This window comes from Antrostomus carolinensis, unplaced genomic scaffold (assembly GCF_000700745.2).
Source record: "Antrostomus carolinensis isolate BGI_N321 unplaced genomic scaffold, ASM70074v2 scaffold521, whole genome shotgun sequence".
Taxonomy (NCBI): Eukaryota; Metazoa; Chordata; class Aves; order Caprimulgiformes; family Caprimulgidae; genus Antrostomus; species Antrostomus carolinensis.
The window spans coordinates 58,275-75,877 of NW_010293753.1; the positions used below are offsets into that span (position 1 = coordinate 58,275).

Consider the following 17,603-nt stretch of genomic DNA (forward strand, 5'->3'; position numbering starts at 1 on the left):
AGCCATTTGGGGAAACGGAAAACAAGGTCTGACAAAAAAGAAAAATTAATCAAAGTATATGGGGATAAATCTAATAAAACAGTAGTGCAAAAAATGGAGAAGGGAATGACTAAAAAAAGCAAACCTGAAAGAATGCTGAAATTGGGACATATAAACAAGAAGAGGACTGACTTGTGAGCCAGTGGTAGCAGCAGATAATTGGAAGTTAAAATTGAGAAGGACTGTGGAGATCAAGAAACATGGGAAGTGCTATGACCTCTTGAACAAATATGAAGGTGCTACTATAAGACTGCAGGACAACAAATTGCAAAGGTGCAAAAAAGCAATGCCACTCACAAATACCTGTTCCTCCTAGACAGCTTGCATGTTTGGATTAAAATCCGAGACTGCTGAAAGAGGCGCTTTTGCTACTTGAAAATATGAAATTCCCTGACAAAATTGCTCATCCTGTTCCAGAAGCAGTCGGCAAAGAGCACTGACAATTTACTACTGCTCTAAATTTTCCCCAGTAGCTCAAGCAGCAAAACTCCATGAACCGAAATTCAAGACCCCAAAATACTGTTTGAAGTATTTGGAAACTTTAACATATATCACACATGCAGAAGCTGACAATCTTTCCCAGATAATTCTAATTCTGATACCATTTGTTTTTTTGCCTTGTAATATCCTTAATACAACAGTGCTTTTATACTGTTTACACTGTGTTTTTGTGTAATTCCACCTAGACCTTTCTCTTTTTCCTCTTTAGACAACCTACTATTTATAGCAAATATTCTGGAACTTTAATAATGATGACATTAAGTATTGTTAGTCAAAGATCACTATATTTACCTCCACCATTAGTAATGACTGTGCTCCCTCGGTTTTCTTGATACTGACTTTCTCTTCGCTGCCTCTGTTCTTTAGTGATCTCTGCCACACGTAAAGGGAGATCTGAGAACTCATCTGTTGGCTTTAGGAAACAAAGAGCGAAGTCAAGAAACACTTCAGAAACATCATTTTGTAAGCTACTACCTCTTGATTTGTGTTTTACTTCAACTGGTCTGTTTTGCACTTACAAAATACTAACTTAAAGCAAAAATACAGCTATAGAGTATTATTTTTTAAAACCATATATTTCAGCTCTCTTAAAAAAACCCAGTTTGCCTACAGTTTTGCTCTGCAATATCTGCAAGTGCTTGAAAACATCCCAGGATGGAAAATACTAGAACCCTCTCAAAAACCAAGCTAGGAGTGCAAGCAGGCGTATGGAGCATAGCTCACTGAAACACTATGTCTTGCCTATTGCCTTTTCTATTTGTCCCAAGAGGAAAAGGGAGCTTCTTCCTTGGAAGAATAATTGACAGTCTCCTCGCTAAGTGATCCCATTTTCCTGCTTCTAAATGGCAAACAGATTTTCTTTTTAACATCTGAAACAAACTGCAAAGAAATATGATGAAATTTCCATCTCATGTTTAAAGCTTAATTTTCATGTTCAGATTTATTTTATTGAAACAACTACTCATGAGTAATTGTAGTTGATTCAACACACTGTAACATCATACAGCTAAAAGCTTTTTTTACAGTAAGGAACCTTCTTTTTCTCATACTTTATACTCCAGTAAATTCAACTGTCATGCACTGTTTTATACACTTCTCTTATTATTTCCAACTTTGCGTTCATCCCATACATAACTATGCTTGTTTTTCCCCAATAAAACAAGTAATTTTGGCTCTAGGCAACCTGCACACTTGCATATACATGTTACCTACTGCATACGCTGCCAGACATATACTTACTAGTTCTTTCTGTACAATATTGCACTCAACAAAAACAAAGCTGCAACACTTACTTCATTCCCTGACCATCTTTTGTCTCCACTGTCCACACTATTGAAGCCAGAATCAAGTGCACCATATGGACGACCGGAATAGAGTTCCTCATGGCTGTTGAACACACAGTTTTAGTTACTGTAGTATAAACACCACCAAAAGCTTCTCAGCTATTACAGAACAAAAGCAGAATAAACTACCAAGCACAGTTGCAGTGTGTGCACAAGCTCAGCATATTAGAAAGGACCGTACTGTATTTGCTACATGGAACAAGAGGCACGAAGAGGCACGTGCTCACAGCTGCAAACGTCCTTGTCAGTCAGCTGTCTGCTGCCCACTGCCTAGCATCTTAACAGATAATCTGATCCAAAGTATATAGTTATACTTCAAACATTTCCCAAGCAGAAATTACAAACTGCAGAGTCGTATCTTATTTCACCATTTAACAAGCCAAACTTTCATTTTCCATTACTCTCGTGTTTCAGTTGAAAAACACTGTCCCACAAACTTTTTCCTAAGTAAGCACAAACCCATGCAAAGTTACTCAAACAAAGGTGTATGAGAATATAATGCTTCTACACAAAAGTATACAGAATGTATCTTCTGTACCACAATTTCCTACCTAAGAAACTGTGCAGTAAGCTGGGCTGTATTTAAAATACTTCATAATAAAAATAGAAGTACAGTTTTCATGTACAAAGCCTAACTTTGTCAATGACATGTCTAGACAAAGGCATTAGACATGTGCCTAGTGTTACAATACACATAACCAAAGAGCCATACAGTTCTTCTCTAAACTTCTGGGCTCAGAAACGACATAATTCAGCAGTACCACCATCACAGATGTCAAGTCTGGCAACTGCTGCAGATAGCTACAGTAAAAGAGACAACGGGACTTGTCTGATCCACTGCAGATGGCATTTCACAATGGCTCAACTGTCCTACTGGCACTCAATGCCCCAGGGAGAACTGCAGCACTAATTACTACATAATACACAAGGAAGAATGAATTTCAGGAAGCTAATTGCTTCACCCCATCATAACTGAATTGCAGGTCATTTTCTCACTGCTACTGCTCTCAAGTTGTTGCTCCCTCTGAAATCCCTCTTTCAGGAAATACTTATTTTCAAATTACTATTCTTATTATCATTAATGCAGCACCGTAGGCGTGCAGGGGACTTTGCAGAACAGTGACAGACTATAACCCTTGCCTATTTTAATTTTCAGATAGATATAAAACAGCAAAAAAACTAAGAGGAGGGATGGAGGGCTACAGATGAGAAATGGTTTGCTATACATCTGCTTCTATGCAGATCTATATTCTGCAAACGTACACCAAAAGACAAGCTCTTGTACCTGTATGGACTTTTGATTAATTCAAGAGTTCCACCTTTATGGCCCCTGCATTTGGACACAAAGATCATCTGCATAATAAACCCCTAACAAGAAATAAGGGTAAAGGAAGAACAACAGTGAGCTGAAGCTCATTTCATACGGTTGAATCTGGAAGCAAATCTAGAGAAAGCATTCTCATCTGTTCTGCACTTGTTTTTACATTCATAATTACAAGCTATGATTAAAATACATAAATTCTTCTAATTTCACAAAAGCAATTACTGAAAACTTCTATAGTAATACACAACTACAGACAACAATAAATCACTAAACACACGGGCCACTGATTTTGTTGGAATTTCTCTTAAAAATAAACAAATTATGCTAGAGATAAACAGATCATGACAGATTATAATTTAAAGCCTTTTCAGTAACAGAGCAGTATCCTCAGTATTATGCAGAAACCTTCTGCAACAGCTTATACTCCAGGAAACTGAGTGACACTCATAAAATGCTCATATGTTGACTTAATCTAGAAAAAAAATGTAAGACATTCAGCATGGATGAGGAATCACTCTGTCAGTCCCTCACGTAAATTCTTCTTCACAAATCTGACTCATGATGATTTATTGTGAGCCCTTTGATTTGTGTTTTATTGCTACTAAGACAGCGGTACATCCTTTAGCAATGTATTCCTCCACACCTTATTACCACCTTCCGAGATGACTGAGGTAATTTTTGTATATATTTAGTTTCACACTTCACTGACTCCCTTTCTTTTATACCATATAACAGAAATAAATCTCCTGCTTTTCTCTAGACATCTTAATTTAGCAGCTGATATGGCTGACTGTTCCAATATTTGTGTTACAATGCTAAGGAACAGGGCCAGGTGAAAGCTTGCCAAGAATAACAGTTTACTAATGGGGTGGAGATCAGCATTCACACCTGTGGTTTGAGCACAGCAGTTATAAAATTCTGTACAAAAGGTTAAAAATCACAGCAGGGATATACTTCAGTAAGTATGTGGAAAATATTAAGATCTTATAAACTGAACAGACCTGTAACAACATGAGAGCACACCCCTGTACTACGAAGATGCCAATACTCTCTTCTTACTGTGTATCGACTCTTAACACTGCCTTTCATATGATGCTGCCCAAGTATTCTTCTGAATCACTCCTCACTTCTTACATAGTGGTACTTTGTTAGAATACTTCTAAATACCATGAGATAACACAAAGGACAGTCTTCAAAGCCACCTCCATCAATGCACTTAACAAAGAACAATACTTGCATCTATTTTTTTTTTTAAACTCAGATGACTTACAAAATTTTCCCCAATGTTATCAAAACTAGGAACTTGGATTGTGCCAAACTTACCAAGATCCAAATCCCATGGGTCTCCTATCATAGTCAGGTAAGTCTGGAGCTATCTTGCATGCTTCTATGTTCAGGTATTTAAATATGTGAATTTTTCCTTTTATACATATCTTTAAAAAAAAAAAAAATAATTACATAAGTATGATTGGACAATACATTTTCAAAGTACTCTACAGACATTTAACCTGTAGTTGAGAGTAATAAATGAGCACATTCATATCTTATCTTCTAATCTCACTGCATTCTAGAGAAACAGCTACAGTGGAGCACCATGGGATGCCCATGACAGACAAATGGAAGCAGTCCTCCAAGTACATCTGGTCTGCACACAACTTTGTCAGCTGGTTGATGAATTTCATCATGCAAAGAAGACAGAAGCATTTACAAGCACTAAAATTTATACCCTTGGCATCAAAAGAGATGCATCCCACCTATGCCCAGCTTTGAATGGCAGTGGCAGACTGCCAAAGGAAGCTCAAATTTCAAGTGAATGAAGCCAATAACAGCTGTCCTTGCTTTCAAAAGGGAGGCAAAACCCTACTGAAACTACAGGTCTTAGCAAGTGCCACTCTTGACTCAGAAGCACCAGCTCACAGTACAATCTATAATACTCAAGGGCTTATGTACCCACATTAAAAATCAAATTAATCAGTAACTATACTGCAGTTTCTACCTCCAGGGCCAATTTGAGCACTCTGCTGCACAGTGAACCAGCACACAGCAGCACTGAGGCTTCAGTCAAAACTGATATTTGAGTGGCACAAAATCAGTGTTGCCTAACAGAGCTTTCTCTCTCCTACACTGAAAGCAGAAATGTTCAGGTAACATTAGTACAATGCTAACAGTGGAATTCTTGGTAATATCCCATAGGTGAGACTACTAATACAGTAATGTAAGAGAAGAAAAAGGGATTTTTCAAGCTGTCCTGTGTATTTAACACTTTTAGACAACACAATTTATTTGAAGTTCTCTTGTTCTTAAATAAAGTTTGCAATATGATCTTTCAGCTTTCAACTTTGTTCTGCCCTTTTTAGTTGAACTAGTCATCTGAATTTGTAGCTGCAGTTTACCTGTGCAGGGGGTGACTGGAGAGGGTTGTTCTCTAACATGATGGTCTGCAGATGTCTGAGGTTCCTGTAACAAACTGGTATCGTTGTTATTTTATTGCAGGAGAAATCTAATCGAATTAGAGGCAACTCAGCAAGCTCTGGAGATAAAAAATAAACACAATTCAGCAGATTTAAAAGCAAGAGTAAAAAAATACATGCTTTACAAAATAGTAAGTACACTGCTTCTAGCTCTCGGGGGAAGAAAAAGGCACTGAAAATAAAGAAGTGCTTGAAGTTTCTGCTGTTACATCTCACAGACTTTAACTCACCTTCAGGTAAACGCACCAAATTATTTCTTCTGACATTTAGGTCCCTCAAGGATTCCAAATTGCCAATCTGTGGAGGTATTGTCTGTATTTCATTACAGCTCACATCCTACAAAGCAAGAGTAAAGAATGAGTTAGTGGTTCTGACATTACCTCCACTGACTGGTAAGCCTCTGTTAATTATAATATGTAGTGTTTTATTTAGGGACTGAAATACATAACTGTTTACATAACATCTCAGATCCTTGTATTCATTAAATCTCATTGCTGATGTGAAGCATTAGTCTTATTTTAAATATATGGGGAAATAAAAACTTTACAAGATCAAGCATTCAGATGTAGAAGTTCTCACTCACATTATTTTATTTCATATTATTTGAGATAATGCAACTTGCTATATGAAAGCTTTTTGCCAGAAACAAATGCATCAATAGCTCTAATTCCATCCAGGCTTCCTTTCAAAAACAGGGAAGATTTAAGTTAAATTGACACGATTATTTGCTCTCTAGTACAAGGCATCTTTCCTCCATATAAACTTCTTTTAAAATCTCACAGTATTTCAAACTCTTTTCTAACATCTCTATACAAAGTCAAAACACAGTTGGAGATACTATGGCACACAGAAATCGTCCTTAGACTCAGAGCATATTTAAGTAACTTGCTACTGCATGCAAGTGACTGGTTTACAATCACAAAGTTCTCGGCAGAATGAGAAACAGAGTCTCAATCTTGCACATGCCCAGATAGCATCCTAATTACTGCACTAGTTTGATCCATTTAAAAAAATTGTTATTTATTCTGAAGCACATCCAAACCTATTAAACACATCAGTTAAAAATTAAAGACTGAACAGTAATAGTTAAAAAATAACTGCATACTTACAAGCTCTGTCAGCTGTCTGAGCTGCCCAATTTCTTCAGGTATTGAAACCAACTTATTGTTACTGGCTATCAAAACCTTCAGTGGCAGACTACAGAGGTGCACTGGCAAGGTTGAAAGCTGGTTTCGACTTTTTGGACAGAAAGAAAAAAATCATCAGAACTCTAATGAGAAATCACCTCACATCTTAATGCAATGAAACACACATACAAAAAGAACACTCCATTTAGATGATCATCTCAGGTTTTATATAATTACTGTAGAAGTAGTTCCATTAAGTCTTTCTTCATTACTTGCTTTATCTGGTCATGTGTGAACAAACTGAATATCCAGTACCAAGCCTGCTCGGATGCTTTTGAACCTGGTGCTGGGGAATAGATATTTCCATGCTCTTTCAGATGCTTCTGGTAACTGGCCACCTCCTGTCCCAAATGAGTATGTTTGAACAGAGTGCAAAAGCCTTTTTTTTTGGATAGTTAGTATGCAGGTCAGCACATACAAAATGCCACAGAGAAAGTCAATACTTACTCAATTAGAATTATACTCTAAATATTCAGTAAGTCATGTGGATCAAGAATCTCGGTATGATGGATTTCACTATTCCAAAACACAGTCTTGGACATTTCATGATAAACTACTATTAAAGCAAATATGAGGTCATATGACTGGAGCATAACACTAGATGACAATCAGGCAGAATAAGAATGGATTGTAAAACAGAAAGATTCCTTTTAAAAATAAAACACAGCAAGAAGCAGTGACTGAATGATTAGAAAGAAAGTTATTAGGATCTTAACTAAGGCTTTGATCAGGGGTTGACGACAAAATATGCTGCTGTGTTATTTCATACTTGAAACCCAGATTCCCCTACTATAAAAACAAAAAAATTTCTGAGAAGTAGGTGAATTAACAGCAGCTTTTAAAAGGATAAGAATTGGACTGCACTTACCAGAGATCATAGCAATAGGAAACCCATATCTGATTCATATCCTATTCCTACAATTCTCACCATTGATTAAAAAAATAAAGCAACATAAGCATACTAAATTGGCAAAAGTATAACACCAGAAGGAAACAGCCCAACTGATATCACTGCCAATTTGTGGTGAGGAACTTTCTACACCTCTTCAAAGACCTACGAACGGAGGACACTATACACAGTTGAATTTCATCAATAGGCTAAATTGCAGCAATTACCTTCTACAAGTTGCTGCTTAATCCTCACATTCCCTGATCCACACAAGTGAGTAAGGTTGGTTCAGGTTGCTCTGATTTAATGACATACAACATAACAATGTAATGACTACACACTGTGTTAGTGTTACTTATGGATGCATCAAAATTTATAAACCTAAACTATTGATGCTAAAGCAAATTTCTAAGACAATCATTACCTGATATTTAGAAATGTTAAAGCCTGTAAGTTCAACACAGCCTCTGGGATGTATCGAATGCAATTCTGGTACAAATTAAGACTCTCAAGGGAGACAAAGTGACATGCTTCTGCTGGAAGCTCTGACAGTCTGTTCCGTGAGAAATCTGAAGGGAGGGAAAAAAAGAAACATTCAGTAAAACTATCTTAAAACTACAGGAGGACAAGTATTGTCTGTATATTCACCAGCACACAGTGGGAACAGCTGGACAGGAATCAATTTTGCTGTCCTGCCTGTAAAATTTTCAAGATTATGAAGTGACTCTCACTTCACAAAATAAATCAACATATTTTAAAGTCTTACAACCACAATGAGAAAAAGAGAGATAGATGCAACATTCCTTTCATAGTCACGCTTTCATATCCCAAACTGCCTTATGCTTAGAGGAAGCTAGTTCAAGGTGCTGAAAACCCAGCTTCAAATCTCTGTTCCAGGACCATCTTTAGATTATGGAATTGGTATTGGGTGGGCAGTGCTGTAATGAAAAGAATCAGAAAGTTCTTTCCTTGCAGCCCCCTGGTAAGGTACTCTCTGCCCATGGAAATCTCAGCTTCATATTTCTGGTCTAAAATATATACTTTATATAGATACACACATATTTATAGGTAACAGTTCCAAGAGGGGAAACATGAGGCACACACCTTAGACAAGTCTTCTATACGCTGGCCAAAGCATTCCCTCCTTCAGAGGGATACCAGTTCAAGCCTCTAATCTCAACCAGGCAGCGGAAGGATTTTCAACAAAGGGCCTTCCAAGCTGCAGAGAAATGCCCTCCTTGCTGCTAGCAGTAAGGTTTGCTGTTTCTTTGTGATCATCCATTCCTTGCTTGGCAAGAGACAAAAGTTTAACCAAAACTACTACCAAATGTTTGTATTTGAAGAATCAATATTCTTCCTTAGCTAGTTCAAATTATGAGTCTACATGTGTAAAATACCCATCAGTATTACTCTCCTTCAAGAGTAAAAGCTGCATGGTGATAAATAATGCAGTTGCAAAGGGTTATTTTTTCTTTAAAGGTCAAGGAAACCTCTTGCTTATAAATGCCAAAGGACAGTTCTCACAAACACACACTAACAGCTTCCTAACATACCCAGCTCTCACTTCTGACAGGAGTCATGCTCAAAGCAAGAGCACCTTGCATCAGCAGGGAGTTCCTATACAGATACTGCCTGTTTAATAAACTGACACTTCACCTTTAAATTTTTAAGGGAGGGTAGACATTCACTATAAAAACCCACCTAACCTGAATTGGTGTCCTGAATGATTAAAACAAAATAGATCCAAATTTAACTGCTATTATCTTTATTTGTTTTGGATATCAATTTCTCCTCATCAGCATAAGATAAAAGCTCCCACTCCAAAACATACACAATAAACTGACATAGTAACTTCTGCACAAGGAAAAGAGGTCACCCTGAGTGCAGCTGGAACTGACTCTAGGTCTATCTCAATGCTTAGAACAAGTCGTGAGCTACTACCGATAAATAATCAGTCATCAAAAATCTCACTCTCAGAAGCACTATGAAAAACTTTGTGGAGAAAAATGTCCAGATGCACTTTAATGTACAAGTGGAAAGGAACTGTGTTATCCAGTCTACAGAGAGCTATGACTGAAGCTCACTGCAGCACTGGCTACCATGGATATAAAGTTCAGCAGATGTTGCAGGGTGCACACAGATAAGAAAATAATGGAAAGTTCTAATCTGCCAATATAAAAAGGTAACGGGGAACATAAAGAAACTCCCTGTCTGTTAAGTAATGAGTATTAAAAAAATATAAAAAAAAAATGATAAAAAATCATACTAAGTGCTTCTTTCCAGCTTGTCTCAGCCTCAAACATGACCTCAGCTTAAATTTGTCTGAACTTGACTTTGAAAACCCAGCATTTTCAAATGGACATTTCTGACCAGCTCTAATAATGGCAGCTAAAACTACAAAACAACAGAATTCATCAGCACTAAGCTTGCACTGCATATCTACGATTCTTTAATTGCCTTATGACAGAAAACAGTTCTAGATCTTTGCCCTCCTTTTCTATTTTTTATGAAAGAGGACAATCTTGGCCCTCCCCCTTTTTTTGTTTCCCTGCTAAGAGTGAGGAAAATCCTTCACTTGCAGATTGCTAAAGACACTTCTCTAAGTGTTGTCTTCCATAAACCTCCTGACCTTACCATACTCCAGATAAAACATCAGATAAATGTCCCAAATGCAAAGACCGACCACGGTGATGGATCCTGCACCAGGCTACTGTGGAGCCCAGAGTTCTCTTGCCTCTGCTGCTTGTCCCAGGCCCTTCCTATTGTCAGTTTGTGGGAAACTGATGAGAATGGAACAGAACAGTTTTCCTGATCACCTCAGCACACAGCCCTACAAACCCTATACCAACACCAGGGAAGATGATGGTGCAGGCAGCAGAGTCCTTTGTTCTGGGGGCAGGGATTACTTTTTCTGATTTAAAGCACTCGCCAAACTCCAGCCTAAGTAGAGAGAGTGAATGAACTGGACTGAGCAGAACCTGATGAAGAATCTGTAGAAAGTGAAGGAGGCAGTAAAACATCTGTGTATATCTTGTAGGCACACAGCATACCTTTTCAAGGAGATTTATGCAATTGACACTTATTTTGCACAAGCTGTCTCCAATAACACACTAGTCTGTCCTAGGGTCTCCTCTGCATTACTTAAATAATTTCATTCTCATTAATGTTTTAGTGAAAATGACAGCAAACTCCAACCCTTCCCTCCTCCTCCAGGTTGTACAGCTGCAGCTGATTTAAAGCAGAGTAATAGCACTAAATCTATGCAACCATGCGATATCCAAACCTGAGACATCATCAATGCGACCTCCCCTGTGCCAACACTGTTGTAAAACATTAACAGAAGAGTGATTTCCAAACATACACACTGTCCCAACACGAGTAAAAATTATGTATCCTGAAAAATTTCTAGTAAGTGCAGCCAATCATGGCATTTGTAATCACTGAAATTATCTGTGATACATACAAGGTTTCACAGTACAGTTGTATGTTACCATGTAAGAAAGGGAGAAGAATGCTAATTATTTCAGAGACGACAAGAAACAAGCGAGAATAATTTAGAAAGAATACTTAGCTTCCATACTGACTAGATGTTTAAGCACCTGTTTAGTTAAAAAAAATATTACAGCATTGGTTCACGTCTAAGGGGTGCTTTTCTTAGGGTCTCTGGAGGATGGGACTGAATTCCACTACCTATCTCACAATATACTAACATCCTCCAGCACACAGCTGTGCTGGCAAAGTCTGCTTTATAACTACCCATTTTAACAAAGAAACAGGCTGCTCAAGTAACGAGCCACATTTTCTGGCAGAAGAGTCACAAAGAAAAAGTTTATTTCAACTCTTGTTTTGGAAAACATTTAACCAAAACCGTGAGAATTCTCAGTTGCTTTTTGTTTCACTTTATCTTATCAAAGAACATTTAAAACCTCGTGTTTACATATTGTTCAGACCATAAGGCAGGGAGTACTAGTCAAGAACTTCATGTATTCTGAGCTATGATTTTGTACTCCCTATACATACATACAAAATAACATTAGGTATGAAGAAATGAAAATACATTTTAAACAACAAATGGGGGTCACAGTATGATAGAAAAGATACGCCACAGCTGGTTAGTAGCAATGACTAAGTTTTCCCAGACTTCCCTCAACCTACAGTGATTTTTAAAACTTGGCATTTCTGTTTAGCAGTGAAAACTCAGTGGAAAGCAGATTAAATTGAAGCTGAATTTTGATGCTGCAGTACAGTCCCTTAAATCACTCAAAATGGGTCTAACCAATGACAAGTTTGGTTAACAAGGTTGCAGCATTTTTACTCACATGATGGTCACAAGAACGCTATCTTATACCCAGCATCCATGACTTCATTTGCTCAAATGGGGAGCTAAGAGGGAGGGTCTGACAGAAACAGAAAAAAGGCAAGTGCTAGGAAAAAAACCAACCCTAAACTATCCTGTAAAACAAGAATACTTCCAAGAATTATCTAGAACCAATGTATGATAAAATACAGTGGGAATTCTGAACTTGCAAATGCAGAACTGCTTTTGGTTATTTGCAATCCCTGCCTCGCCTCCCTGCAAACCTCCACCAAGTATTTAAACTTCCCAAAGTCCAGAACACATCATCCCTAAGACTCTGTAACATTTCTGATTTCAGCCAGTTTCTCTGGAACCCTCCCCCACCCCAGAAAACAGACCTTAAATGGACCAGAAACAGGGCACAGAGTATAGCAGTCATTGTATGGAACAATCAACAGCTCCATCCTCTTCCTCACTTCCTCCTAAAAATATCTGAATGAAAGGAACAGCTCTAACAAAACCAGGAGAGAAGTAAAGAAAAAAGCACTCCAGTCACTGGTTATATATTTTCACACATGCTACCCTGCAGTACAGCAGTGGCTGGTGCTTTTCCAAAACAGAAAGTGGGAATGAGGTAAAGAACAAAAACTAAGGTATTTTATTGAAAGCATCTTGTCGATTAAGACTTGTTTTAGTGATATTCTTCTGCTACTCTATCTATAAAATAACTGTTCAACAAGAAAAAGAAAATAAAAAGGTGTTATAGTAAAAATTATGGTGCAAACTAAAATTTGTGCAAATTTATCTCAATTTCTCAGACAAATGATAGAATGTTGCTGTGAGATACTGATCAAATCAACCAAAGAGAAATCAGTGTGATGCAGACTATTTGCTTTAATATGTGTGTGCACACCCTTGCTACTTGACATACCATAAAATGCAAAGAGCAAACAACTAATTCCCCTCCAGGAGCACAAGTGCTGAATTTCACTGTGAATAAGCATGTGAGTGAAATATGGCTATTAGAATTGGAACTATGATTGACTGGTTTGTGTTCACATTTCAAGGGTTAAAATTACTGTTACCAGAAATCTGCTTTAAAAAAGGTTCTAGCCTGCTAAAAATGGATGCGCTTCCTTGAAGGCAAGATCATGTGGAATTTTGGCAAAGGGGAAACATTCTTTGGAACTAAGCTCTTTGTGAAAGATAAAAAAGCCAACAGTACAAATACAAAATGAAATCTCAGAGTAGAGTCAGATCACTGACCTTTTCCAGCTTAATTGGGATTCCATTCAGAAAGCCAACAAATCCAACGTTAAATGCGACCAGAGAATACACTACGTTTAAAGTTGCATCATTTGGCATTAAATATAAAGTCTTGCTGCTCAAAGAAGAATGTTCCTGTAACATCAAACATTAGCAGGGCTGTGTTCACACATCTTTAACTTAAGCTGTAACAGAAATTCTGTCTCCAAAGGAAAATCACTGATGCAGAAAGATGAACTGTTTAAGGCACTGGGTACTTCAACCCACTACAGACGCTATGAAGAGATGGAGCTGCAGCTCAACTGTTGCTGGCACTCAAACTAGCTGGGTGGTGGTGAATTCCAAGTCATCACAAGATGCTAATGTGATCAGTCCACTAATCCTGCTGCGATGGGAATACAGCTTTGGCTCTCATTCCAATTAATGACAACAAGGGTCGATTCTAGGTCTGGCCTGTGCTACAAAATTTTGTTAATAAATATCTGCCTTTTGTCACCAGAGATCTGCATGTGTTCCCCACACACATTTTAAAATTTATTTATTTATTTATTTTAATGTAAACCAGCAAAGCCTTGAGTTTTTTTGGCTGTCTGTTCAAAACCAAAAGTCAGCAACCACCATAACACCCGCTGGCAAAACGCTAATGTAAGAGAGATTGTGATATTATGTCAGCAAACTGTGGGCTCCCACCCATGATGTATCACGTCTTCTGTCACAATCCAGCTCCAGCTGTGTGACATCGGCCGTTGCTGTGCTGCAGTGATGCAACAATACTGGTGTCTGTGAATTGATTTGAACCCTGATGACGATGCTTGCTGCTGTCCACCGGCCTCAACTAGGATGACTTCACTTGAAGGACAAGGAAATGTTCTGTTTTTCCCTAAAACTATGCAGCATGTGTTATAACTTAAAAGCACACTCACGGTTTTCCTTTCATACCAGACAAACCTGAGATGTACTAGCTTGCAGCTAACAGACAAAATTCTATTTTCATATCAATAATTAGGTAAGCTAATCAATGACCAGGAGACTGACAGCCAGTGTAGGGACAGAAGGAAAAAGGCTGAATAAACTGCTGTAAAAGGGTAAAGTACAGCTGTTCAAAATCTGGGACTGTGTAAACAGACCTTTTTTTTCCCCTCCCACATCCACAACTAAGATCAGAAGCAAACTCCACAGTTTCACAATGATAACAACAAAACCACAGTCACCAGCTTCTCATAAACCACTTGAAGAATATCCTTGAAGTAGCTGATGTAATCTGGCAGATATGGAAAGCAGCTCACCTGAACAACTCATTTACAACTACTGCCCCAGAAGAGTGAAGCTGCTCCCTGGAAATTAACTGCTTAGGTTACAGGCATCTTTCAGATAACGTCACTAAACAGATCTTTTGAGGAACCTGATGGCATTTGAGGGCTCAATTATGACGTTTAGAATCAACTCTATTAGAGTGATTACTCACACTTCCAAATGCATTTGAACCACGTTGTTATATAAACCCTAACTCCACTTTTTGTTTGTCATTCATTCCATTAGCCAAAAAAAAAATCATACATATTGATCCTGGTTTTATGAATTGGTTTGTTTCATCTCCCAAACATTTCAGAACTTGAAATTAAAATCTGAGAAGATTAATGCTTGTGATCCTGCTGATTTTTAGGAAACATTCCCAGAAAAGTCACTAAAAGCAAATGAATAAAATGAAAGCATAGCCTTAATAGTGGGCATGGTGGTATTGTGTTGATGGTTGATCTTGGAGGTCTTTTCCAACCTCTATGACTGTCTTTAAGCAGATGAGCCACCGGTATTATTGCACTGACTTTTCTTGCACTTGAAAACTAGAAATCATCACAAAGAATACCTCTGAGATATAATGCTGATGCTCTTGGTCTCTGTACTCAGCACCTGGGAATGTTTTTCTTCCTAAGTACCGAAAATGTTGGCATCCTCAGAACTTCATTCCACACCTGGAGGATTTCCTAACACAGGAGGGGCGATTTCACCTCTTCCTGCCTGCTGTGATATAACACCACCACTTTTGTCATACCCTCATTTAAAACAAACCTCAGAAATGTCATCTCCTGACTCACCTTCTACCTGCCAGTCCTGCCAAACCTGACCTTCTCCCAACTATTCTCCCATGTATCTAAGATACATTTCTTGTAAACCTACTAAGTTAAGGTGAAAGAAGGTGGCATTTAATGAACCAAAAAGAGGTTGTTCCTTCTTTGTCTTACCTAAGTAACGCACACTGCTGACACGACAGCATCACTGCCCAAGCTGGAATACCCGAGTAACAGGCATAATGAAGACTTGTTTACACCTACGTTATTTTTGTAGCCCTGTAATGAAATCCCCCAACTTCTAACTTCAATTTCCAATATTTCATGAAGGAAAATGAGATTCAGACATGCGACCCATCCTTGATATCCTTTTCATGTTTCAGTTCTCAACAGATCCATTCTCGATACGTACAACCACATTCCTACTGAGCAGCAGTACCAGCAGCATTAAACGGTGTTCTAACCACTTCCACCAAGTCATGTTTTGTAACCAAGAATCTCCAACCTGCTACTTTTTGCAACGTGAACAGGCTATGAATTCTACAGTTACACAAAATGAGGCAAAGGTCAGTGGTTTCATCCAAATGTCATCTGGGTGGTGCTATGCCTGGAACGCAGAGGTGCTTACTGCCATAGCCTGCTTCACCAACCTGAGAATATATCACATAACATGGAAAATAAATTGAAAGATCACGCTTCACACTGAAATCAGCCTTCTAGATTTCCTGCCTTGTGTGCTAAGGACAAGGTTTGTAGCGTGCTTTTAACCAAAGCTGCTTCATCTCCTTTATAAAACCTGTTTCAAATCACTGCCAAATCATTGTCAAGTTTCAGATGTGTGGATCAAAGTTTCACATACGCTATTTCCTCTGGCTACACTTTTTATTTTGGAACATTCAATACAAGTAACAAAGCCTCTTGCCAAACATTTTAAAAAATGAGAAAGCACCTCACTTCTCTGAAGTACTCTCCCAAATCCCTTGCTTGCAGTTTTACTGAGTGAGAACTACGGCCAAAGCATTTACCTTTTCCTTCAACACGTAGATTATCAAATGGAACCTGGCTAGCTTTTTTGGTTTTTAACTCAGGAGTATCTTAAGAACAGTCGCACAAGGGAGTTTTGCAGAATCTGGCTTCCAAATTACTTGAACTATGTAATTTTTTTAGCAGTAAGTTGCCCCCTTCAACTCTCCTCCATTAAAGCACTGCATGAAAACCAAGAAATTAATCAAGTACAAATCTCACTGAGCTTAGTCTCTGCAACATTCACCATTCTCTGTTAAGACTAGAAAAAATTATGTACAAAGATCAGTAACAACTTTAATTATACTAAGTAAGAAAGCTCAGTCATACCTGGGATCAAAGGGGAAAAGAGCAGATTCTAAGCACCAACTCCCTTTTTTCTCACCACTTGATTTTAATGCATATTTGCTGCAGTTCAGTTTTCTCTCATACACATGAATGAAAACCTCACAGGTGTCACCGTAAAAAACACTGACTAAACACAAACATGTATTTTACAGTCCTGCATTTAATGACAGCTGCTGTACATCCTCCGACAAGAAAGCACATTCCCAACAAAAGCATGGTTTTCGCAAAGGAACAGACCACATGAGTATTGCAAGGAGACAGTAAATATTCTAATCAGAGTAACAACTTGGAATACAATGCCACTTCCTCTGAGAAATAATTTAATTTTCCTTCTGCAAGCAATAATATTGCTTGTTTATTAAAAAAAAATAAAATCCCCAAACCAGTGGAAACTATAGAACACCATTATACAGTTGTTCTTGTGTGGGTACTGGAGAACAGGCAAGAGTGACAAGCTCCAGGCCTTGCCAGGAACTGAGGACTCCTAATATTCCATCTGCTCCAGTTGCTTCTCCTCTAATTGGCTCTAGAGCAGGAAAATCAGTAGCCTAAATGAATCAAACTGTTATGTCAAGGATTATTTATTCACATAGACCTTGGCTTCCCAGTCAGCCTCTCTAAGCCAGTGAAGGGAACGACTCCTTACTGGCCATGCGTCCCTTGTGCCAGCACTCCCAAATGTGCAGCCACACAGCCAGTTGGGTCTCATTACTGAGAACAAATCCTGCAAAAAAACAAAGCCACAAATAGTTTTCAGCCCTTCTGAGACACGATCTGATTCATGCTGCAGTTGTGTAATCTCTAACATCAATATAAGGGAGAGGACGAGAATGTGTGGCTGCATGTGTA

General features: G+C 38.2%; 1 protein-coding gene across 1 annotated transcript in view; it reads right to left on the minus strand.

Annotated features, from left to right (window-relative positions):
- Positions 1-8,323, minus strand: part of LRCH3 (leucine rich repeats and calponin homology domain containing 3) — a gene marked incomplete at its 5' end in the record, with an annotated part of 31,118 nt that extends 22,795 nt beyond the window's left edge. The window contains 7 exons of the mRNA XM_029087326.1: positions 832-952; positions 1,833-1,926; positions 4,531-4,640; positions 5,601-5,737; positions 5,909-6,014; positions 6,788-6,914; positions 8,179-8,323. Of these exons, the coding sequence (XP_028943159.1) occupies positions 832-952; positions 1,833-1,926; positions 4,531-4,640; positions 5,601-5,737; positions 5,909-6,014; positions 6,788-6,914; positions 8,179-8,323 (840 nt within the window). The remainder of the gene's footprint in view (positions 1-831; positions 953-1,832; positions 1,927-4,530; positions 4,641-5,600; positions 5,738-5,908; positions 6,015-6,787; positions 6,915-8,178) is intronic.
- Between the last annotated feature and the right edge of the window lie 9,280 nt (positions 8,324-17,603).